General features: G+C 31.2%; 1 protein-coding gene across 1 annotated transcript in view; it reads right to left on the reverse strand.

The window, feature by feature from the left end:
* The window catches only part of LOC129219334 (importin-5-like), a 140,280-nt gene that overhangs the window by 15,585 nt on the left and 97,597 nt on the right, over positions 1–27,098 (reverse strand). Inside the window, exons 16-22 of the mRNA XM_054853694.1 lie at positions 25,197–25,280; positions 24,976–25,108; positions 24,810–24,871; positions 17,830–17,986; positions 14,087–14,259; positions 7,193–7,360; positions 6,004–6,126 (exon numbers count right to left, since the gene is read on the reverse strand). Of these exons, the coding sequence (XP_054709669.1) occupies positions 6,004–6,126; positions 7,193–7,360; positions 14,087–14,259; positions 17,830–17,986; positions 24,810–24,871; positions 24,976–25,108; positions 25,197–25,280 (900 nt within the window). The remainder of the gene's footprint in view (positions 1–6,003; positions 6,127–7,192; positions 7,361–14,086; positions 14,260–17,829; positions 17,987–24,809; positions 24,872–24,975; positions 25,109–25,196; positions 25,281–27,098) is intronic.

Here is a 27,098-nt window from a genome sequence, read left to right on the forward strand (position 1 = left end):
TGTTACGGAAGAAGAAATTGAAGCTGTTCTCCAAACGCTTCCTAAAAATATTCCTGTTCTCAAAGGAACAAGGCGTTTACATCAACTAATTGTTGAAACAGAAGAATTTCTTCATTATAGGGATCTCAGCTGTTTCTGTGAGATAGATAGCAAACGAGGATTTTGCAGTTGCTACGGCCCTAAAATTCGTTTTGCGTGTGACTCAAGAAAAAGTCGGAAACAATTTGGGATTACCGCAAACACCACATCAGAACCCTACTAAAAAAAAATTAAAGGTATCTGATGTCTATTCTTCAAGTAGTAGCAATGATTCTTCCAAGGGTAGTGATGCTGAGTCGAACACTTCAACTAATTCTTCTACTGTTGAACCGAAACATATAGAGGAACCGTCTGTGAAGAGGATCACAACTGGGAGGTATTTGTTAATTCGAATAATTGGAGGGCGAAAATTAAAGTCATGTTATAAATACATAGGAATTGCCCAAAGTGATGTAGAGGAAGATGGGGAAATTCAAGTTATGTTCCTAAGGTCAACTGACGACAGTGGGAAAAACTTTATAGTGAAAGAAAATGACACATTGTATATCAATTTTGATGATGTTTTAGGCATTCTTAAAAATCCAACTTTGAAGATGAACGGGAATAGATTGTATTATGAATTTAATGTACCCATTGATGTATATGAAAAATAAATTGTTAGTTCGATTAAAACCCCACTTTTCAGAGTGTTGCATTCAATATGTCCACTTGGTTACTTTGATGTCTCCCGTGTTACCAACCTGTTTTTTTTAATCTGGACAAAAGGGAAATTTTTTTTTTGAAAATCAAATTGAAACATGGCAATAACTTATTAGTCCAAGTAAATATTAATATATTTTTACTGTATTGATGTGCTTTTTACTGAGCTGCATAAAGTTTTACATTGGGAAAATACAATAAAGGTAACACAGGGGACATAAAAATCCCATTTAAAGAGGAAAAATATTTCAAACAAAAAATTATAAGGCAGAGTAATAGTGCATTTATATCAAAGTCTTAGAACCTTAGAGATAGTTCTTTACTTTCATATGAAAGCATGAAAAGAATTATTTAATATTGGTAACACAGGAGACATTTTTCAGATTACATGGTTACATTTCTAAGTTTTATGATTAATGTTTTTTAAAAAGTGTGCGGCCAATATTCAAACTGTACTCATGTATATATTTACAAACCTCTCAAACATTATTTTGATTCTATTTAAAAATTTTGTTTTTCTTTTTTCAATTCTTGAAAGGGACCTTTATTTTTGGAATGACCCAACTAGGCAAATCAATATTCATTTAACCCTGGCTATTCCTAATGAAAAACTCTATTTTTTAACAAGTAGTGTGTGGCGCCAGATTTTGAAAATCAGTGGGGGGTGCTTAAACACGGAGTCCAAATATTGGTGTAGGGAGGGGGGTCGCAACACGTTAAACGCAGACTAATTCCACAAGTACAAAATTTCAGCCTAAATAACAAAACCATATTTTACTGAACAAAATATTATTGAGAGTCAAACATATTTGTCTAATTTGCTCTTTTTGTATGCTTAAATGAATATTTATAAAATGTGTAATTGTACTGATGTTTTTAAACTACAAGAGAAAATGATAATTTTGAAATATTAAGTACTATAATATTTTAGGCAGAAAAAATAGCAAATTAAATTCATTATCCATCTCAAACAACAAATAAGAATCATAACAGGTACGTCAAGAAATAACTTGAATAACCGAATGCACATTTCAATTCTCGTCATACATTCTTTTATTTGCACCCGCTTGTTTGATCTAAAACTCTTCATTTTAAATTTTATTATACTTCTTCCCTCCTTCCAATTTACGTAAATAATGTAAAGTAACAGAAACACCCGCTAAATTGAACTGTAGAAGGCAAGGTTAAAAAAAAACAAACATTTTTTTAATAAAGGTTTTGAATGATGTCGTCATGTTCTGTCTCCCTTGAAAACATCTTGATTGCGAAGCAGCAATGAATTACACCAGTCAAATTATTCAGAAAATTTCAAGCAAAAGCAAAGAAATAATATAGTAAGTGAGAAAAAAATTTCTTGGGAATTCCAGGATTGTTTTAAGTAAAAATTAAATGAAGTGACTTAGTGACCCTCAAACGTTTTTGCACAAACAGGAAAAATACATAAAATACAAATACAGTAAATGAATGAGCGTAAAGAAACTCATTTAATGTAAGTGAGAGTAAATTTTATGGAAGGTGAATATCTCTGGCGTTATAAAAAATGCCGACAGCTTTCGGTCGCCACATATCTCTAATTGTCCCTCTTTTATGTATGATAACTTGCAGTAAGGTTCTTTGACAACACCACGAATCTTATTGAGAGCGGGGGGGGGGGGGGGGAGCACCCCAGCACCTCCCAGAAATGTTGCCCCTGGCTTGTTGATAGAGTACAAGGAGTACTCGTATCAAATATCACATTTTGCGGTTTTCCTGTTCCATCCAAGAGTCCCAACACCAATTTCTAGTATTCTTTCTAGGTATTATTGGACATATGTGCCGCACCTACTATAAGTCCTTCATTGTAATATTAAGTTAAAGAAAGAAAAAAAAATCTACTGTAAGCACCACACACGAAGTCAACAATGTTAAAGCAATATTACTGTATTTTCGGGAATAAGCACCGTGGTGCATACAAGTAAAAAAGTAAATGCAAAAAAAAAAAAAAAAAAAAGTTGGTGTAGTGCATATAATGGGTACGGCGAATAGTCTTTTTTTTTCACATAAAAAAAATTCAAGTTTTCTAAAACATTGAAAATGCTACTAATAGATGGCATCACATCATCCTGCTGCCAGCAGTTAGCACAAAATAACGATTAACATAGAAAAAGTACGTCAGTCATGTCAAAAAAAGTCAGTGTTTCAATATTTTTTTCTAACATAAAACAACTTTTTTCGATGTTTGCAATTTTCTATTTTACTTCTGATTTCTATATAAATAACAATGTTACTATATAAACGCTTTTAATAATGATTGATTTCAAACGTCAAAATAAGAAGTAAAAAGGACTTTTTAAATACAGTCCGGCGAAAAAACATGTTTGACACAGTTCTGTATGTTTCAAGAACCTTATCCGTTATTGTTCAATATTCGAATGCCTACCTATGTCGTTTCTACATTGGTCGATATTTTTGTGCTACTTGGGCCAGAGAGTTTGACATTGGCGAGGCAATGAGGGGAAGGGTCCGCGTCCCTGGCTCTGGATAACCAACAAATGTCTCCTACCAAGGTAAGAAAATTATATTTACAGTAAAGTATATATAGTTTCGGTAATTAAAAATATTTCTTTTATTTGCATTTCATTAAAGCTTTTTTACTACTAATTGTGCTTTTTAAGTTGTTTAATGTTGGGTTTGACAATTGTGGCACGTATGGCGCATACATTAAAAAAAATTTTTCTTTGAGAATATACATATTTCGATACAGCGCTTACACTAGGTGCAGTGCTTACTCCAGAAAATACGGTAATAGTTTAAAGGGCAGGAATGAAATTTAGACAGAGCTTGTATCTAGTTGATTCAAGACTCACAAAAATTACCATTCATTTTCCACCAGTCTTGAGTTAATAAAAAAAATTGGGCTAAAGAATTAAGGACATTTAGGACAGCTACAGAATACAGAAACAAGTAAGTTTTCATTGTTAAAATTTCAAAACAATTTGAAAATGTTGCAAATTACAAATTTTTTTTCCCAACATTTGTTGCGCATCTTAAAATTTTGACGATTATGTCAGGTAAGTTAATTAGTAGGTAAACTAATTAAATATTTTATTTTTTACTCTGATTAGTTATTTATTTTATTGTGAAATTAATTCTATCTATTCCGAATTTTGCAAAGGAAATTTTATAGTAAGGAAGACAAGAACGGCAATTTTCAGGAATGTCAATCGACGAAGCTCACAAACAAAACAATGTGCTCATTAAAGCAGATGGTGGAGCTACTTACCGTCTGCTATACTCGGATGGTAGCAGGACCCGAAGTTGCACAAATCGAATCGTCCATAAATTTAGAAATATTCTCAAATAAGACCAGCAGAGAAGAGGGAAGCACTCACTATGAAATTTCTAACGCAAAACAGCTTTCATTCATCAACAGCATTGAGATCTATGATTAATATTCTGAATGAAATAAGCAACCCACTCTTAGAACCAAGTGGTGACCTCATGGATTTGAACTCACGATTACTTGTAGATTCTGAAACAGCATCCAATTTGCACAGTATAAAAATAATTGGCAAATCAAGCAAATAAGTTCTTTCAAAAAACACTCATTGATTGCTCTGGTTCTATGAAAAAAAGGGAGGGGGAGGGGAATCCAAACTGCAAACAAATTGGCAGTATTTAAGTGTTTCAGTGAAATCCTTATCTGGGAAAGAGGGACAGCTTTCTGCCGTTAAAAAAGACCACAGCCTTTTTTCCAAGCTCTATTACATTGCTTGTCAAGTACCTCAGGATAATCAGGATGCCTTTTCCAGTCACGAGTATCATATTTACCCTTGATTACTTTATGAAAACGACAAACTTTGAATTGGAAAGAAAGCTGATCTTTCGGCTTGTTTACAGCCTGTGGAAGACAACACAGAGCAGCAATCTCAGAATTTCCATATGGTGGCGATGGATGGAGTAGCAACTGCCTTCACCCAGAGCCGAGAAGCACGTTTTCTGACTATGAAATGAAATTCATTGCTTATTTGAACAGTCCACATTTCGATAAGGCACAGAGAATAAATGTAGCATTTGATGAGTATGTATCTGCTTCTCTAAAGTCTGCGTTAATATTGAAAAGAGGAAAAGGTTCTTGTCCACAAAAATGAAGGCTACAAAACAATTCTTTAAAACTGGCCTGAATTTTTGAGAAATGACCCAAATAAGCAGGAAATATTTGAATGCTTGGAGGACCTTTCAGCACAATAAATTTTCAACAAAAAGTCCTTATTGTTACTCATCACAGGAGTGTCCTTTGCAATGGTGGTTTTAATTTGACAGGCTTGATGCCTTGCTCCTATGATGAAGCCAATGGTAGAATTCTGTTCCAAGCTCATACGGTGCATCTGATGATTACAACCAAGTTTTCATCAGGACAGTAGACAACCCACTGCGATTCTTCAAAACCTCAAGGGGTGTTCGATTTGACAATATTTATGATAAGGAGACATAAAAAGGTGGAATTACACACACTATTGTCTGAAATACATCTATTTATAAAAATTACCTATGGTAAGTCCTATCCGAGTGCAAGATAATTTTGGGATGCTATAAAAAACAATCCAAATGACGTAGTGAATGCCTCCGTGGCTAAAAAGGATCCTTAATGCCTCTAACACATAATGAAAAAAGGAAATAGCTTTTACCTCAAAATGCACAATCTTTTCGTTATGCCTCCGGACTACTACATTTTGCTTTAATTTAAAATTTTATATACATATGCGCAAAACATAGATCAGATGGTTGCTATTTTACTTTTACAAAACACTAATTTAAATATTCTTGTAAAAAATATATTACTTTCTAAAAAATTCTCATCCCACGAGTCATGGAAATTTACAAATAGAAGTGACGAAAAATCATGGAAAGTCATGGATAAATGTAGCAAATACCCTGTTTATCCCAAACTTGTTAAAAGATGAACAGCAAATAATAAATGGTAAGTTCAAAGACATTGGAAAAAATACACTAAACTCCATTTTTTTTTCATTGAAAAGAATTTTATGATTTGTATTCTCTGTGTTTAGTTAAGATAGTATGTGTATGAATTCTGGTAAACAAACCTAGCAAAGATATGTTTCAAAGCAAACATTTTTTGATAAGTCCATGAAAGTTTCAATGAAATTATAATTTTTTAAAGCATATCCCCCAATTTATAAGCATAAAATACACTGTTTAAAAGACTCTATAGTGAAAAATAACACGCAACGTTCAGATTTAGAAAGATAATTAAGCAATACTTACTAGAAGGCGAACAAAAGGTACAAGCAACATATCAAAGTATACGTAGAAGTCTTGCTTATACGTTGCAGTTAAGGTGCAGACAACATCAGCGATTTTACCCAAAAGATAAACGTCATCATCATCCTTAATAGAGCAAAAATTCTTATTACATAATTGCTTTTTATTAAAATTAACAGTGTAAATGCAGGGTGCTATCTAGCAAAATGAAAAATCAATATTTTAATTTTAAATAAAAAATTAGCTTTTAAACCTCTCAGTGAAGAAATCAGTATGTTGCAAAAAAGATGTAGCTCAAGTGTTTGACAAGTAGATAAACAGGAGGATAAAGCATTTTTTGAAGTAAAATGCTCCTATTAAAGTATTTCAACATTCAGTAAGAGAGAGAGTGTGTGTGTGTGGAAGGGGGGGGGGGGGTGCACTTCATCGATAAAAAAAATTACACATTCTATCTTTATATATTTCTAGCAGTAAAGACTAACAAGCAACATGGTAGCTACAGTACTGCAGGCAAAATCTATCTTTTTTCCCTTACACCTCAAGCATTTTTAAATAAATATCTCTGATTTCATTCATACAAGAATATTATTAAAACAAAAAAAATTTTAATGCCAATAAATTTTATGGAGTTTCATTTTTACATGAATCAAAACCAGGAATTCAAAACTTAATATATATTTAGGTTTACTGAAAAAAATTACACTTGTTAATTTTTTGAAATTTCAATGCTGGTTAGGCCTATCAGAAGACACTTTTGATATCCTCCAAAAGCAATTACCTACTTCATGGATTACTTCTGCAGCATGATTTGACAAAATGAAGCAATCAATAAATAGTATATAGTTTTAGCTAAATTTTACTCTGACCAGAAAAGTTTTTCCCTGCATGTTAAACACAACATATTTTGCTGTTTTCAAATTTGAGGTGTAAGCTTTTGTTGATGAATTGTTATGGCATTTTTCATATTTGTATCTTTTTTCAGACCTTTTCTTTATCACAGATTGCCTTCTTTAATTCTCTTTTAAGCTGAAAGGTTTTGCAAATATTTTATTTACGTATCAATTTCTTTTTGTTTCTTTTTCTTAAGCAACATATATATTTACTTTTACTTATTATAGCTCAAAAGCAATTAATAAAATCATTTTTGAATTATTTCAGTACAAAACTTTAAAAGATAACAGATGCAATTTACCTCTCTTTCGAAAGATTCCTCCAATACATCATCATAATCTTCTTCTGTTCTTTTTTGATCACGAGTCTGAGCTCTCGAAAAATGGTTGAATAAACTTTTGTTTAATAAACCAACTAGCACAAGTAAATCATCATGGGCAATGCATGGGTAATTTAAAACTTCAATGCACTGTAAAGAGAAATTGATATGAAAAGGGAAGCATTCAAAAATGATGCAAGGAATTATGAAAACTTTTAAATTTTTACTTCAAATAAATCTGAAACATAAGAGTTAGCAGTTTGAGAGTATGAATTTAATACTCTCATAATAATTAAAATTGTTCTCAAATGAAAATATTCTGTTCTGAGGCAAGTTGTAGTTGTCTAAAAGGTAAAAACTTGGAACCTAACATGAATGAAAACAGGGTTCATACTCAACTTTGAAAATTAAAAGTAAGAAGTTTTTCAGGTGTTTTGTAGAAGACTCTTAAAGAGAATGAATTTCGTTAAAAACTTTTTAAATTTAATGATTGTAATAAAAATACAAATGAACTTAATTTCTTTGCCTCTTCACAAGGCATCATAAATGCAAAAAATCATACCCATGGCGGAAGCAAAGAGATTGCGATTTTCAAAGTGAACGCGTTAAAGGTATAAAGAACGGCACGTAAAAGAAGTTAGTTAAGTAAATTATTTTAGAATTGCATTTTAGAGCTCTACAATAAATGTATTATTAATAACAATCGATGTAATTAAAGCAATTATCAAATTAAACCAGTGGTTTAGATTTTAACTTTTTGATTTGAAAATTAACTTTATGATTTTTTATAGGAATAAAACGAAATTTCATTTATCCTATCCCCCCCAAAAAAAAGCATAATAAAATCAGAAAAATATGATTCTCATATTGGATGCAAAGAGATTGCTTTAATCAAAATGAAAGCAGCAAAAGTCTAAAAACGGCAAATAAAAGAATTTATTACAGCAAAAAATTTTTAGAATGGCACTTTAACAAGTCTACAAGAAGTTATATTATTAATAATTATTGACATAATCATCAGAAATTTGTAAAAAAAAAAAAGCCTAACGAAAAAATCGGATTTCCGGCATTAACAGACAAAAAATAGCAGAATTCCAGTAGAATTCAGTAAAACGTAATCACTTGTATTGGATTAGCGATCGAAGAAAATCTTTAAGGTCATGTAGAATAAAAAAATAAGGAGTTTGTAAGGAGATAATAGCAAAATTCAGGAGTTTTAAGGGCCCTTATTTTCTTTTCTTAAAAAGCAGAAGTTTGTAAGGAGCATACAAATCCTGGAAAAAGGTAATTAATTAAAAAAATCAGTGTTAATGAACAGCAGTTGTCTTCAAACTATGTTCTGCACAGCCCTAGCATTCTGTAAAAAGTGTCTGCAGTTTCCCTGAGTCACAAAATAGAAATTCAAAACTATGTCATAAAATACCCAGTTGTTAACTAGTGTTTTTAACTGAAAAACGATAAAGATGAATGAAATGTGACTGTAGATGACATCAACAAGGCTAGACTTGAACTGTTTATGTAAAGTATTTAACACCTTAATAGCCATGAGCATATATATATATATATATATATATATATATATATATATATATATATATATATATATATATATATATATATATATATATATATATATATATATATATATGCCTTGCTCAGCCAAACTTATATTATTTTGTACTTTAATTTTGTTCTCTTTCTTTATTTTGTTAAAGTAAAGTTGCTAGACAACAAAATTTGCACTCATTTCCTCTCTAATGCATTGCATAATTATGAGCGACTATGTAAAAAACAGTGGCATTGGGGAGTGAATCTTGTACGCTTTTTTTTGGCAGGTACGAGGTTACTTACACCCCAATCACTAAGGCCCTAAACTCCATACCATCAGACCGCAGAGATAAAACTCGGCTCCCAAAAACAGAGAACTAAGGAAAAAGTAGTTTTGAACACTGAGTATTCTCCAAGTTGTTTCAAGCACAAATTACATTAGCCGAGTGTTAACTGAAATAGAAATGAAAGGGCCGTCACCATTGGGTAGAGTGACATTTTCTACCTGACTACATTCCACGTGGTAGCTAAAATCACATGCTGATAAATGATTGACATAAGAATTGGAGTAGCAAAATGGATCTAGTGAATACAATTGTATTTTTATCCGACTCAATTTGAAATTTAAAGATTTCAATGCATTTTTTTAAAGTTTCTGGAAAGAAGCTTAAAAGAAAAAAATGTTATTTCATCTTGTTATTAATCAAGATGAAATAAAAACTAATTCAATATTATAGTCACGTTCTTGGTGAGGGTTTCATCTGGGCCGGGCTGTAATTAACAAAATCACCACCCCTCCCCTTCAAAAAGATGTTTTATGTAAATATGAAGTTCCTACAATTTTTCAGAAACAACTCATTTTTATTTTGGTGTTGTAACTATAGTTGTAATTAAAAAATGAGAGCTGAATTACGAATAATTCTATGTAAAATTTGCCCAAGACGTAATGAACCCAAAATATTTTGCTTTGTTTTCGTTGACATTTAATAGATTAAATATGATTTAAGAAAAATTCAGGAAAAACTTCAGAGAATTAAAGAAAATTTATTTATTTTATACCTTACTTTGGGTGCCATTCCGTGGCAGACCGTTGTCCCCTCCCCCTACATACACTACGGATTAATATATTATATTCTCTTTCTAATATTGAAAATCTGTCAGTCATAAATGTTTTTTATTCTTGTGTGTGTAGTCAACATTTTTGAATAATATAGAAGCTTAATATTTTCTACCGTGTTGTGTATGAATTAAGAAAAAAGATAGAACATAATTAAAAATAGGTAGAAAAGACAAATTATTTACAATATTATTAAAAACTTGTTAATATTGGCTTTAGAATTCGATCCCCTCTCCCCTCAATCTGGACTATTTTGTGAAACATTTGTTAACATTTATTCTCTTAAAAATCCATAAGAAACCATACAGGACAAATTCATAACTGCATTTTGTCCTGCATTAATTTTCCATGTGAAGAACTTTTTTTTTCAACAATATACAGACAGGTGATTTTTTAGTATTTTTACTGAATTTAATATTTCTTGAGAAAGCAAAATGACCTATGCAGAAAAAAAAAAGAAAGGGCATTGGAAGTTAAATTCAGCATGTTCCACTTAATTTCATGCTTCCAATTAAAATAGTCTGCTATATAGATACAAAAATACATGGGAGAGCTTTCAGTTGTAATAAAATATACTAACAGTGTTGTGTTAGTTAACACATCCAAGCAATTTCAGCATTTTTCATCCTGTTAGGGTCACATGTCTGCTTATAGTCCCTTTTATGAGTTGAACAGAAATAATATATAGTTAACACTAGAAAGACGGAAGCGGTCATTTTGACCGCAAATGATTTTCAAATGCTCATATTCGCTGCGTTTAATTTTCAAACTCCTTTTCCTTCATTGACTTTTCCTAACTATTTATTAAGATCTTACAACAGTATTTTTTTTTTCTTTAGGAGTATTATTATAGTTGCTATAAATGTTTATACCTAGAAAGACTGACTACGGTCATTTTGACCGCTAAGTGAACCTTTCTTTATGCATCCGTTTTTTTCTTTTTTTCTCTTATCAGTTATGTGTACTATGGACTATTGTTAGTTGTCAGGGTGAGTAATCTTCTTTTGAGCTTGAGTAGTACCTGCTGGTCAGGTTTAATTCTTTGAACTGTTAGGAAAATGCGAAACACCTGTTGGTTGCATGGTTTCAGTTTTCTGCTATCTGCACAATTGGCAAAGTTGAGAAAGGTAAATTTGAAAAGCATGTGACTGGACACGTGAAATTATTTTGGGTCTAAAAAGAGTAAATATAAACAGGTAAATTCCAAAAATGTTTGCTGGAATTCTTTTGTGTACCAAAACATGTGCTTTGCTTGAAGCATTGAGGTTTATTTTCTTCGATGATAATGAAGTGCTCAGTCACATAATTATCTTCATGATGCCGAGAAGAACCGTTGACAAGCAAAACTTATAGGAGCATTAATACCTGAAACTGTTGCAGATTTATCTAAAACAGATTATGGTTCAAATGAAGTCTGACTTATCTGAAGAGATATATTTCTAGCGGTGAGAATAGTTTGCTTTCATGAGATTTTTGCAAATATTTTTCGAAGCCTAGATTTTCAGAAAAGGATTGTTCTTCTGAGTTAGAATCAGAAGAAACCTCGCTAATAAAAACTGATGCTCAAAATATAAAACTCAGTGAAAGAAAAAGGGAAAAGGATCCAAAGCCGAAAAAAAAGGGGAAATTTAAAAAACAGAACTCCTATTTCTCCAATTTCCTCCAAGACACCTCACTAATCAATTTTGCTGCACATAAATACATATCTATCTCAGGAAAAAGATTAACATAGTGTGAAATTGACTATGCGGAAATAAATCTACAAGCATTCGTTCTGATTGCGAAAAAAAAAGAAGAAAAAACTGTTAATGACTAATATACATGTGACGTGATAACATAAGTATTTCGAAATAATGTAAAAGATAGTAATGTACAGTATCTTGCGATATTTAAATATTTTTTTAAACCAAACACATGCATGGTTGATTATAGTACTTGTTAGTTATTACATGCTAAGAAAATATCCTCATTTTTGTACAAATTTGCTCTTTCTCAATGCCAATTGTGTAAAGCATGTGTGCATCACTTGATCAATAATAAAATTTAAAAAAAGGCTATCTGAGACTTATTTTCAGACTATATTACGATTAAATTGTTAAACTCTGACATGTTGAAACAAATCTTTTCTCTGGTTAAAAATCCGAAAGGAGGAATTTCCTATCTTTTTAGTATGGCGGTCAAAGTGACCGCTGCCAGTCTTTCTAGGTATACGCAAAACGCCGTCTTTCTAGTGTTAAACATTATTTTTTTATCACTTTAAAATTTCTTGTTCTCATTCTTACTTAATTTTTACAATCACTTGTTTTTTCAAAGCTCTTTCTCATCCTCTATCATGAAATTATATGCGTGTTTGTGCGCAAAAATAAAGTTATTCTAATTGCTTCTATATATTTACATTCCCTAGCATAAAATAAAATGTAATTTCATCCATTGAGAATATTTTTCCACATTAATGTGTTACATTATTCATGAAGCTAGTAATAGTATTTTTTTGTGCAATTAAAAATCTAATGACCTGTTTTATTTGTAATTATTTGAAACAAAGAAAATTCTAAATTCGTTTACATATTATTGTGTTACTCTCTAAAATTGTGGGACATTCAGCTTCATTCTGCCATTTTTTGTTTGGGAATGATATATGTAATTCAGTTTCAATTGGACAATATACTTTGCTACTTCATTAATTGATCTGGATAAAAAAGTTGCAACAGGTACTACTGTTTATGAAAAGTAGTTGATTTGTCCACAGGTGCTTCCTTTTTAAGAGCAAGGGCACACCCCTCCCTGAAACCCTTCGCAGTGATGTTATATGACTATAATTATGGAAAGAATTTGCTTAAAAAACTTTTAGCTGTTTACAGATTGTTTGACCAGCATTTTAAGGTTAAAGCAATGCTGCATTAAAAAAAGTTTTTTGTTACTTTAAAATTTCCGAAAATGATTTGATAAAGGATAAATTGAAATGAACCAAAGTGTTCCATGATTGTAAGATATTCTCTCAGAAGTGGCCTATAACCCCCCCCCCCCCATATCTCTTCTAAATAGTTATTTTTCTCATGCATTATGATTTTACAACTTTTTTTTGTTAATTGAGGCAAAAGTTAAAAAAACAAAGAAACAGTGGAATTCCTCATTTTCTTGCATTTTCAGGCATGTTGCCCAATTGGAAAATATCAGTGCTTACCAATTGCAACTTTTCCGCGCTACAGCGACTCGAAAAAAAAAGGGAAGATTTTTTCGCACTATTCTGCCGAGCATTGCGTTAATGTTTTCAGCAGTACCTTTTGATAACACCTATAATGAATGTTAATTCTGATTAAATCTCGTAAATAATCGTTGTTTCTCTGACATTAAGAGTGTTGAGTGAACATTTATCAATAGTTTCTAGCATTTGCAAATCCACGAGCTCAAAATAATCCATATGGCCGTCATCCATTTTGTTTATACTAAAGGATGATGGGAAGGAAATCTAGATTTAAACCATCCGTTTCCCGGTCACAAGTCGAGCTCTGGAAGTGGGCGTTCTGTGACCGAGTTTAACGCCAAACCGGAATGGAGAATAGAGTGGTTTTTCAACTTCGAGGTTTAAGACTCGGTCCGAGTTTTAACCGGAGTGGAGAACACCAGCGTAAATATAATGCAAGAGTAACACCTGAAGTTTGAGCAGTTGATTTTTTCTGTAGTATGCTAAAAATTTGAATGAAAATAAACTACAATACAATTCTAGAAATGGCTTTACAGAAATAGTTGTAATAATTTGATCTACTTTAAGAATTAGACTAAGATTTCTAAGGATGGGATGAGGTTCTTAGAAGAAAGCTTGTAGTTTTAAAAGATTTGTAAGCCAAAAAAGTAAGGAAACCAATAAACTAACTGTTGAGGTAAAAAATAAGAGAACCTGTAAAAATACTGAAAAGAAGAAAGAAAAAATACACAAAAGAAACATAATCCACTTAACTGAATTCTGAAACATATTCTGATTTTAATGATGTACGTCAATCTTGCATTTAAAAATGTTAAAGTTTCATTTCAGGCCATTACTTTTGGACTGATTTCTGAATCTGAAATTGTTTTCAAAGTAAGGTGAATGACACACTAAGATATTCTTGAGTCACTGAAAATGCCACTAAGCCGTGCGACACTCTTCTGTAATTTAATTCTATGAAAATTTAACATTTTGAAAAGCATAATAAAGGCAAGATTTTTTTTACCTCCCCAAGTGCGGCCATTTGTGCACATAAAACTTCTATTTCAGGTTCAGAATCAATTGCTTGTAGAAGTTGAGGAAGTACATATCTCCACACTTCTTGAACATACTGGTCTCCTCGAATTTTAGCACAATCCAATAAACATGGAAGTATTTCAGCAGCAGCTATACGAACACGTATTCTCAGTTAAGAAATCAAGCATATAAAATTATCAAAGAACAGTTGAGAGGCCCAGCAATACCAACTATAAAAAGGAATATTTCTAGAGGCAGTTCGTGTTGTGCTATTAATTGGCCTGAAGGTTCTTTTTAATATAGGAGTGATTGGGGAATAATGGGACAAGTGGATTTTCTCAAGAAATGAATCTCCTTATAGTTTGAAAATTTGTTTCTAGAAGGCGCTGGTAGTACCGCACATGACTTACATGAGCTACTTCGTTTCATTAGATAATTGGACAGCAAAGGAGAAGAATTGTTCAAATCATTTTTTAAAAAATAATTGATCCCGTCAACTTTTCTTCACAATCATTTAATGCTTTCAGTCAGAATCTTAACAATTTTTAATAGTTTTAAGGGCTTATCAGTAGTTTTTAATAGGTGACAAATTCAAAGAAAAAGAACCAAAGGAAAAATAATTTAATTAAAACCTATCCCCTAGAAAATTTAGGGAAATGAAACCATTACTACTCCCTTTCACACATACCCAGGTAGTTATTGCATGTATAATAGGTGTTTTTATGTCAATAGTTGGGCACATTATAATTAAAATTGATCAAGGGTTAAGAAAAAGCATGTACAGTGGGCAAAACCATAAAGATGACTGTTGAGGACTGAAATCATGTAAGTAGTATATGCAAGTTGTCCTATAAACTAATAAGGGTATTATTTTGATTAGTTAATGTTTTATAAATATGCTCTCATGGTACATAGGTATGCGATGCTGCCATTTTTGACATTTTGGATGACAAAAATTTCATTCAGGGTTCATACTTGATTCGGATGAAAAAATTCCATGACTTTTCCAAGACTTTTTCATGACCTCATAAAAATTTTCATGACTGTTTTACATGAAGAGAATAGCACTATTTAAAGTCAAACTTGCCATTTTTTGGAAATGAGCATTAGCAAAACTGCCGTGTGAATGCCACTACCTCTCAGAAGCTTGTGATGGAAAAAATATAAATATACACCTAAAAAGCTTAAACTATTCTTATTTCTCTACATCATATAAATTTAAGTAAAGTAAAAATGAATAGAATATAATGATGCTTAATTGTCTCATAATTTTTTTACTAACAGGCAGAATAAAAATGAAAGGGACAAAGGTGTAATGAGTCATAAGCTTCAATAAATTTACTTCAAAGTTTGTCTTTTAGTGTCAACAGTGCATTTAATCATCCACATAACTTGACAGTTTTTTGGTTCTTTAAAGTAAAGCTGCATTCTTTAGTAAATTCATGTTTCTAAACCAGATATTTATTTAAATAAAAAAATCAGAAGTGAATAAATCTTCTCATTGAAATGTACTTGTTCATTTGCACATTTTCAAATGCATATAAATTAATAGGTTCAGGAATTCCAGAACATAGTGTTTGATTCCTGATATTGAATGCAGCAGGGGGTCACATGGATTATTTTTGCGGCCGTATGTAGGGCACTACCATTTTAGAGTATTAGAATTCCCCTATTTCTGCATTCTATCGCCTGACTAAAGATCTTTATTTTCTAAAAACATCAACAAATTAAGATGAACCCTGACAAATTTAATTGTAAAGTTTTCACGAGTGATGGAAATGAATTCGGATGAAATTGAACTGCGTTTTTTACGTGGGCGTGGCAAAATCAAGAACGTGCATGTTTGCTACTACAGAATATAAAATATTAGAAGTGTTGAAAATAATGGTAAATTCAAGATGAGTGATGTCAAAGCAGTAAAATCACATTGCAAAAAAATACGAGCAGCTGCTACAGAAATGAATGCAATGAGATTTCAAAATTCAAATTTGTTTTTGAGATCTTTCAATTTTCCAGTTTTATTAGCTTTTATATGTTCAATACTGTTAAATCACTCTAGGTTTCTAATGCTCTTTTAGCTACTGTTACTTTCTCTTTGGTCAGGACATTTTTCCATGACTTTAAATAAATTTCCATGACTTTAAATGAAAATTTCAATTTTCCATGACTTTTCCATGTCTGAATTTTGCTTTTTTTTTCCATGACTTTCCAGGATTTCCATGACCCTTACGAACCCTGTTCATTTAACTAGGGTTTTCCAGGCGACGTGCGATGTAGACTGGAGGAGCAATTCCACCAAGACTGTTTTATAGAGAGCATTTAATATCGGAAAAGCACATATTCCAGATTCTACGGTACAAGGAGTGATAAAGCAATAATATAAATCAAATACTGAAATTTAATTGCAAACTGTAGCAACATTGGGTTATTGATAAGTGTCACTTACGTATTAACTACAGCAGACACCAAAACTTTTGGAGAAATATTTTTAGAATACTTAAAACAACCTCACGACTACAGCTGTTTTTTCAAATTAAAGACTAAAACAGGAATAACCTCAGAAGAATAATGATATTAGCAACACTGCAGGACAGAAAAAATGTGGTTTGTTGTTTATTTTTTCAAAAAAATGAGCCTGAACTAGAAAATACGAGAATTTCAGTAGTGTACCTAACAATTTGGCCACCCAATGTAAGTTTGTCGACATTTGGTCCACAGATGTAACCAAGCTCCAACATGTGAGCTGCAAAGCGAACATGAAAACCTTTTTACTCTTTGGTCAATACATGGTTGCTGCAAATATCACTCAACAAGGGAGATGTTCTAGTTAGAACCTAATTTTTAAGGTTTCTCCCACCTTGCAAACTACCACGATTTTATAATCATGCCAAGTATTTAATGCTAAAAATCTGGCCTTTTCCACAGTTTGTAGCAGACATTTTTTTCGTATTATCTATAGAGAACCTGTAGCATCTGGCATCTCCGAAACACCAATACCTGCAATTTTGGAGCTATATTATATGTTCTTCAGTTGCAATTCTCATTTTGTGTTGTTTCTAATTAACTGAAAAAAGGCCTGATTATCTAGCCTAAATATACTTTCACTACTTTATTATATGGAAAACATATTTACATGTATAAATACACTAAACATTTCACAATTTGCTTTTTAAATTTCAACCTTTTAATTTTTATTTTTTAAATATCTTTAAAAAATAAATGTAAATGCTTTAATTATCTTTACAAGGATTGAAAGTTAAAAAAATTAGTTGTTTTAAGTTTCATACTTTCATTTTACACAAATATGCACATTTAAGAACAAGTCACATCAAAAATTTTTTGCTTCTATCATGGAACTGCATGTTGCTGAAAAGCGGACCTTTATTTTGCATGTTTTAATGCTAGATATTATGCATAAGAATTTCTGAATTAGTTAAGAAAATATTGCAAGAAATTTTTTCAAGTAACTGTTCCAGAAAAACATTTTTAAAATTCGTAAGTTTACAAACTTTTGAAAAACAAAAGAAAAAAAAAATCATAACATTTAGAGTATATATAGGAATAAAAATAAATCTAGGTCTCCATATATTTGGCTAGTAGCACACAAGACACTGAATTACTTAACATAAAATAAACACTTAAATTTTTCTTTTTTTGTTCCTGGAAAACATAAACATTTAATTAAGCATTAGAATTGAAGATAGATAATTTTCACTCCAAGACAAAGGATATCATCATGAAAGTAAAATTTTAACATTGGAACCATCAATTTGACTGTGTCTTCAACATAAGCAGCAAAACCTTCCTTTAATTCTCGTGCATAGCAAACAAGCATGTGGCAAGCAGTAGCTTTTTCATCAAGACCAGCTGTACGGATGCCAAAGTTGTGCTACAGGGAAATATTAAATGAAATATTAATATCTCCAAAAGTCCAAAATAAAATAGGTTTTTTAAATTAGTAACACTTAACTTTTATACATCTTTATCTGTTGTTTAGATTAAAAAAAAAAATATGTTTTCCATGCATTTCTTGAAAAATGTAGCTTGAGATTCAACTGTAATAAAAAAATATTATCTTCATTAATTATCAAAGTTATCCGAGTTTCCTCTTTTACAAATAGGACATTAGAATTAACCTTTTTTAATACTGCACCAATGTCCATTTTTATTAAAAACTTCTGATTCCCAACCTGAACAACTCATATTTGGTTTCTGCTCTGTTATGATCGCACTTCAGTCCTGCTACTATGTTTCATAGCCACATGTCATGGCACTATTTGCAAACACAGGCTTATTGAGAAAATGTAATTGATTAGGTTTACAAGCATGAAAAATAAAGATTGCAGTTAGGATTATAATCTTCAGCCTATAAAGTAATTACACTTACAGCAATGATAGCAGAAGTTTAAAAAAGTTATCAATGAGGATTATGATGTGCCAATAAGGATTTTGATTACAGATTCATGACAAATTCATTTTTCTATATTGTTCATTTGAAGTAACAATATGTCATGAAAATTATGATCTTTTGTTTAATACAATAGAATAAACTTCAATGATAAAAAGTTATTCAGTAATATTAACTTTAAATTATAGTTTTCAAATTAAGATGCTTTTGCAACAATTAATGATGTTTTCAAAAAAGCAGAATAAAATCATTTGTACATTTAAAGAGGGTAAGAATAATCTGTATAAGGTCAAAACAAAAATATATCTACAAGTTGTAGATATGTGTGTCATGAAGTCAGGCTAGGAGTCAATTACATTGAAGCATAGGAATTTAATATCAATGCTAGAAAATTGAGAGTACCATACCTATTGTATTGGCTTATAAATTTTGCTGTGGATTATGACTATAATTAGAGTCTATAAAAGTTAATCAACTACATTTACAGAACATCAAAGATGGTGATGAATATTTTTATATGGCAATATAAATATTTTAAGAGCAAACATTTTGGCATTTTTTTTTAAACACTTGCATCTCTATGCTTCTTATTGCCTCAAATATCGCCTAAAATTGTGTAATTGGAATTTTGTTAAAAAACTCAACCCATCCAGGTTTCTGTGGGTTTTTCTAGGTTATTGTGGGTTAAAGTTTTTATTTCTATATGCAGGTATTGATATATAATATATGTGCTTATTAATACAAAAATATATTTATTTAGTTAAATTTCTGAGAATCACATTTGATCAATATCATATAATAAACAGTAACAAATGATTAACAATAATATTATTAATAATATCAAATGTTAAATATTTCCTGTTATCAGTATTAGACGATTTCTAAAGTTAAACTGAAAATTTCTTATTACTTTTAGACATCTAGAATATATTTTAGGTGCCATAATATATACTTTTTATTTTTGTAGTTACAAAAATAATGAAACCCATTTTTAAAGCAGCAACGCAAAATAAATTAGATTCAGAACTAGTTACTAAAATTCACACAGAATACAAATACAAATGTGACGACCAGCAACAGGCTCTGGGCCCAGCTAGGTTGGTCCTAGTCAATTTACAACCCCCATTGAAGATCAATGGTCCTCTTAAAACTATTTACTCCCTTGCTCATTACCACCTCTTCTGGTAAGCTGTTCCAAGGTTCCACTACCCTGCTAAAATAATAATTTTTCCTAATATCCATGTTAGCCTGAGATTCGTATAGCTTAAAACAATGACCCTTTGTCCTGTTTTCAGTGCTAAACTTTAGCCCCGTAACATCTTTCATTTTAATAAAATTAAACAACTGAAGTATGTCCCCTCTGACTCTTTTTTGCTCAAGACTGTACATTTTTAGCCTTCTAAGCCAGGAATCATAGTCTAAATGAGAAAGTCAATTTATTAGCCTTGTAGCCCACCTTTGAACCCTTTCCAATACATTAATACCTTTCTTAAGATAAGGAGACCAAAACTGAACAGCATACTCCAAATGAGATCTTACCAAACTTCTATATAAGGGCAGAAGAACTTCTTTAGATTTGTTTGAAATAGATCTATTGATAAACCCAAGCATCTTATTGGTTTTGTTACTAGCTATGCTGAACTGTTGGCTAAAACGATAACCGACTTCATGCATTTACAAACATGTCATGAGGTACAGAATTGAAAGAAAATAAAATTTGCGAAATTTGGAGTTTAAATGGAGCCGGGTGTTGCAATGAGTAATATTTCAAGAGTTATTAAAGGCTCTAGACGTGCAGTAAGAAATATTTTGAAAAGAGTAATTAATGGATTGATGGTTAAAAGATCTGGACATACTCCTTGCTTGTCCTCGACAGACAGACGACAAGTGCTTTCACTAGCTACACAGAATAAGATGATCACTACAGGCATTAAAAATGCTTTGAAACTGAATTGTGCAAGGAGAACTACTCGCATGGTGTTGCATAATGCTTCCAGGGCCCAATACAGGTTGATTTTACTACCGCTTTTCGGTACTTTCACAAAAATCAAGTTATAAAATCAGCAGCTTCGCAAAACTAACTTTGAAAATCGACACAATCTAGAAACAATATTTAAAAAAAAACGAATGTTTCACAAAAACCTGTGTTTTAAAATAGAAAACATGTTCTGTTTAAAACATAGTTTACTAATAAAATAAAATGCTAAGATGATTTATATGAACAATCGCTTTGGTAACATCTTTTTCATAGCATTAAACTCAAGTTTCACTCTTTTTCGCCAAATTGCTTTTAAGCAATCTTTTAGCATCAGTTTTAGGGGATGGTGATTTCCTGAATTGTACACAGTAAAAGCTTATTGAGCTGAGATACAATACTATTTTCCCTACCTTTTGTGTCTCCCCCACCCTCAAAAAAAAAAAAAAAATGTTCAAAATATTAGTTAATGACATTTGCACTTTTCAAACTAAAGTTTAAATTGCTCTAATTTTCTGAGACAAAAATAAAAATTAGAATGTGCCTTTAAAAGATCAGAAAAATCAATGCTAATAAAAAAAAAAAACCTTTCAGAAAAATAGAATATTGATAAAGTACTTTCACAAAAATAGGTAGTGAGAAAAAAATCCTGGATTTGCCCCTGGCTTCCTATATGAAACATAAAAAGTTCAGAAAAAAACCACCACTTCTAAGCTGCCACAAAATAGAACGTTTAAACTTTGCTAAACAAACTATCGCCTGTACCTCCAAATGGTACTCTCTGTTATTTTCCAATGAAAAAAAAGTTTAACCTGGATGGTCCTGGCAGGTTTCAGTATTATTGGCATGATTTACAGCAGTCTTCTCATGTACTAGTGAGCCAGCAAATGGGTGGAGGCTCAGTCAGACCCCGAAGTGTTTTCTTGGGGGGGAAAAGTAGGAAATAAGGAATAAAAAATTGAAAAAACAGGAAAAGTAGAAAAAAAAATCACTTAAAAAAGTAGGAAAAATAGGAAGCGATGGGACTAAACACACGTAAAGAGGGAACAAATTTAGAGTAAATTTTATTTCTAATGTAAAATAAACTAACAGTATTTTTTATTTAAAACTGTCCCAAAAATAAGCTAACAGTACTTTTGAAGTATTAAATGGATTTAATGAAAGGCCGAGTATCAAAAACAAAAAGAAAGAAACAAGCTGACAATCATCAATATGAAAAATAAACTGGTGGAAACAAAGATATATGAAAATAAAATCCAAACAAACACTTTTCAACAAAACAGTAATAAAATTTTTAAGTGTAAAAGAATAAAATGCAATATAGCGATCGTAAAAAAAAAATAATAAAACTCATACTTTGGTGCAATAAAATCATTTTTGTGGAAGATTTGTTTTGTCAAAAACAAAAACATTCCTTCGAGAGCATCCATTTATCATTTGAAAATACTAACACTTTCAGCTCCTGCTGTCATAAACTATGATACAAAAAGCAAAGCAAATATTAAATTAGTTTTAGTTAAAAATAATCAGCAGCTGACATGCATTCTTGCATAAACAGGGGCAGATGTTTGAATTTGAAGAAAAGGAAAAAGACTGAAAATGCAGAACTAAAATAAATTTGTTCTTAAATATGGGACATAAAATTTATAATAAAGTATTTAAACTAAATAAATAACAAAATAAGTAAACTATAGGGTTTGTATTATGTTGTGTACTTTTAGCATTCAACATAAATTTGTTTCAGACACGTCATTTATGGGGCGTCAGTGGGGTCAATTTCTCCCCTCACTGGCTTTGGCAAATTAATGCTTAACTAAACAAGTTTGTGCGGTTTTTGTTGTTTTCAGATAATATTTGCATCCAGTATACATCCTTTGCTAGCCACCCCCGGGGGAAAATCAGAATGACGGGCCAGTTTTAATTTGAATCAAGCAATAAAAACGAATATTGTTTTATTGGTTTGATGATTTTTTACCTCTTTCGTGTTCCAAAATTTGTCACTGAAAAAAAAAAGGAAAAATACATGCATGGTAAACATAACATTTTTATCAAAGCCAAAGATCAGTTGCTAATGTTCTCTGTGCAGAAGGCATGTAGTTTCGTTCAATCCTCATCATACGACAAAAATATTCATTCGGAAATTGTTCATAAAATTGAGAGTGAGGGGGGAGCACCTGGTATCAAATGCTAGCATATATCTCTTCCACCCCCCCCTGAACAGGCAGCCTGAGTACAATAACTTACAGTAGATACGACGCATCGGTATAATTGCCGCACCCCAACAAGAGTAAGAGTCTGTCAAAAAACTTATATGTTCCGAAATGCCGCACTGCCATAAATGCAGCACATAAAAATCAGGGGCGTAGCTAAGGGGGGGGGTTTGGGGACAAAACCCCCCCGAAAATTTAGTCTCAAAAAAAAAAAGAGAAAAAGAAGAGAGAAGAGAAAGAAAAAAAAAAGAAGAAAAGGGAAAAATTCCAAGCGATTATACATATATATATATATATATATATATATATATATATATTATAGATGTATATATATATATATATATATATATATATATATATATATATATATATAAGAAGTAACCCCCCCCCCCGAAAGTCGGGTCTAGCTACGCCACTGATAAAAATTATGAGCAACTCCTCGATATTGATGATATATCAGAGTAGAAAATACCCATTAAAAAGAAAAAAAAACATAGTACATATTTGCTTCTATCCCTAACTTTTAAAAATGTAAAGAAATAAAAACGGAATCTCGCACTTAAATTGATTTCCGGTTTTTCTCCCAAAATCGGGAACGTTTTGCCCATCTAGGTTTTTCTGTGCTTTTTTTTTTGCAAATACATTTTTGCAAGGAAAGAAAATGAAATTTAATAAATTTTATAATCTTGTTTCCGATTTAGAATGAACAATAATCATATTTATGTATGAAAATGTTTGTTTCCGCGATTATTTTTAAGTGATCCGTTTTTGCGAATTTCTGTTACCCGTGCCTTTTATTTTGTACTAACATCAATAAATATGTACACTGTACAGGTTTTTCATTTTTTGCTTCCTTACGTTCCTTTTATGGTTTTTCATTGCCTTTCTGTTTAAATACAGCTCCGTTTCACTTGTAATCACAATCAACTGTGCAAAAATTTGGCAAATAGGAAATTCAGCTTTTCCCGCAGTTTTTGGACAGTTGGCCATTTACTTTGATTAAAGCTTCTAATTGAGGGGTAAATATTATATTATTGCATCAGAATGGGCCAGTATCTGTATAGGAACTCTTTGGGATCTGCTCAGTAATGTTTTGGGGCTGGTTTTTTTGCTTAAGGGAAAACAGACATTGTTTTTGAGCATTCAAGAATGAATTCGGAAAAGTACAAGAATCTTTTTAAAGATCAATTAGCCATATACGGTAAACTTCTTTGTGGCAAAAACTACACTTTTCAGCACGATAACATGATGATTCATGCATCATACGAAATAAAAAAGTGGCTTTCAGAGCAAAGTATAAATGTTCCCCCGTGGCCTTCTCGCTCCATAGACTTAAATCCAATCGAAAACTTGTGGAGGATCTTAGCTGGAAATGGGAGGCAGTTTATCTGTGTCAAAACCTAAAGAATGCTATAGAATGCTTGGGAAGAACTGTCTTGCGACATTTTGTTACAATTGATAGATTCTATGCCGAATCACATCTTTCATGTGATAAAAAACAATGGAGGCTCCACAAATATTGAACAACCATATTAGAGGATTTTCTTTTAGACCATTAGTGGCAGCTAATTATGTTAACAACTGTATTTGGAAATCACGGTTGGCGTCTGATATTTTTTTCCATTAGGTTTTTAAGATTTTTCATGAAATTGTATGAAAATATCATTCTTATACAATAATTATATACGATAACAGAATAAATTGATGTTTTTGACTCATATGATGAAACATTTTTAAAAGTGCTGAATTTTTTCCTTCACTATCTGTGAAATTAGATAGGTGTTTTATAATTATGTCCACCACTGTAACAGTAAGAAAACGTGCTTCTCAGTTACAAAATTGAGGCATGATAAAAGAGAGAAAAAAAGAAAAAATATAAAAAACAAAAAATGTTTTACAAAATTCAATAGTTTAAGAACTGAATATTTCTTTTATACAATTGCACTTAATGAAAGGATATTAATATAAATCTGTTAGTTAGTTTTACTATGGCAAAATAAAAGTGGGCTAACAAAAGTTAATCTTTACTGAAATTTAAATAAATTTTAGGAAAATTGATACACACAAAGCTTAGTGCAAAATTAGATGAAATGAGTTATTAAAGATAATGTAAACATACCTTTTCACCTAAATTAACCAGTTCCCAATCTTCGTCATTTTCAACAACTTTTGCATCCTCAGCTAGAAACAATACATATGATGAAAAAAGCAGGCAAATGTAGGGTAAGACATGATAAAAAAAATTTTTTTTGGGGGAAAAAGGAGAAGTGAAGAATGTAACTTACAATTCACAAAGGCAATTTCAGGTTTAATAGCAGCAGCTTTAAGTACAGGCTGCATTACATATGGTAAATAAGGTTCAAAAGCCTTTCCTAAAATTTTGCAAATTCTGGCCCAAGCTGCTATCATGTATGAAAGCTATGAGGGAAATTGAAAGAACATTACACTATATTTTTGGAGCTTCGTATATCAATTAAAATAGATTCTTTCTTTTTTCAATACAAACCTGTGGATCATCCTCTGCGATTGGAGCAGCATTTGTTTGTACTTTCAACAATAAGTCCATAATTTCACTTGCATCAGATAAAAACTAAATGAAAAATTTGAAACAAAACATTCATTAAAAAAAATGCATGATAAAGACCTATATACATATTTCAATTTCAGGTCACACTCAGGAACTTAGCGAAACTGACCTTATATGATTACATAAATACTATAAATAATTTTTAAAATTTAATATGTGAAAAAAAAGTTTATTACAGTGTTGTAACTTTTAATAAAGATAAACTGATTGAAACTAATGAAATCAGTTAGAAATAATTATTATTTTTTTAAAAATTTCAATTTGGAATCAAGTTGTATAGGAATATGCGTTAGCAAATTATTGACGTACAACCAAAAAAATAAATAAATAAATAAACAAATAAATAAAAATAAATGAATAAATTTAAAAAAAAATAAATAAAATACAAATTTTTGCTATTTTTCTTTCATTTTTTTCATGCTCTCATGGTTCGTTAAATATGTGTCACAACATAAGTGTTTCTGCTTCTGTCACCAGTTCACTATTGGGTCATTCTATGTCAAATCACCCAGGATTTTCCGAAAATGACATTCACATCCTTATATATTATTTCTGTAACCTGTTTTTGGTTTCTACGCGAGATTTTCCTCAATTCTTGATCGATTTCGTTGATTTACACCTTATTTTAAAGCTTATCGTGCAGGCTACTGACGAAAAATAGACCCACGGTCTAAAATTTGTTTTTTTGGGCAAAAAAACCTGTTTTAAAGAAACAGAATGTGGTTTTCGGTTAAATTTATAACTTTAACTTGCACTGTTACCGACAGAGCTGAATAGCTTGATTGGCAGAGCGTTCGACTGCTAACCAGGAGAATGCGTGTTCGGGCCCACGTCCGGACAATCTGCATCAAAAAATTAGAAAAATATCGCGCATTACATGAACAATAAATATTAAATATGAGGGAATACATGAGGTAGAAACGCTCCTAGCTGTTATGAAAACTTGATGCAACACGGAGCTAAATTGATACTCAATTGTAAGGTTTTTTTTTTTTTTTTTTTTTTTTTTTTAAAGCTTTGGCTCCGGGAAGAAAATTAAAGCACACTGTAAGCGAAAATATAAGTATCAGGTTTAAAATTTCAGACTACATTGGAATTGTTTTTTGTTCAGTAAAATATAATAAATCGTATGTTGAAATATAGATTCTTCTAATGAGTTTTTGACTCTTTGTACAAATTAAAAAAAAAATACTACCTCAATTTAAAGGGTAATATATATATTTTTCTTCTTTTTGCAAAAAAACAAATAGCGTATCACATTTTTACTACATTTGAAAAGCTACACTTAAAAAAGAACTTAGTTCAAATTATTTCGTATTTTAACTGTGCTGTTAAATGATGAACACGTGCTGCCATCTAAGTCATAATGGTTCAAACAGCCTGCGATAACAAATTGTAAAAATTTTCAAAAATAAAAAGACTTCTCAGCAAGAAAAATTTTTTAAAATTACCTGTGTTTTTTTTTTTTCGGTAGAGCGTTCGGCTATAAACTGTCTGAACTTCGGGCCAGTTCAGGTTGTCCGACATAATAGCAAATTTACAGTAATATTACGCATTACATGTACTCATAACATACAACAGATAACACACGTAATAAAATAAATGCAGTGGGAATGCTATTTGGTGTTTCGACTCCTTTATGCAGGCTACAGTTATCAATCAGATAAGTTGATTGCTAATCAAAGGGTGTTCTTCCCTTTTTTTTTAAAGCTTTGACTCCGTCCAGACCACTGAGCATAATGTAAGCATAAAAAGAGTATTAGATATACCTCAAGGGAATCCTTTTTGCACAGAAAAACATTTTCATTGTATGCTGAAATG

Source organism: Uloborus diversus, chromosome 3, assembly GCF_026930045.1.
Source record: "Uloborus diversus isolate 005 chromosome 3, Udiv.v.3.1, whole genome shotgun sequence".
Taxonomy (NCBI): domain Eukaryota; kingdom Metazoa; phylum Arthropoda; class Arachnida; order Araneae; family Uloboridae; genus Uloborus; species Uloborus diversus.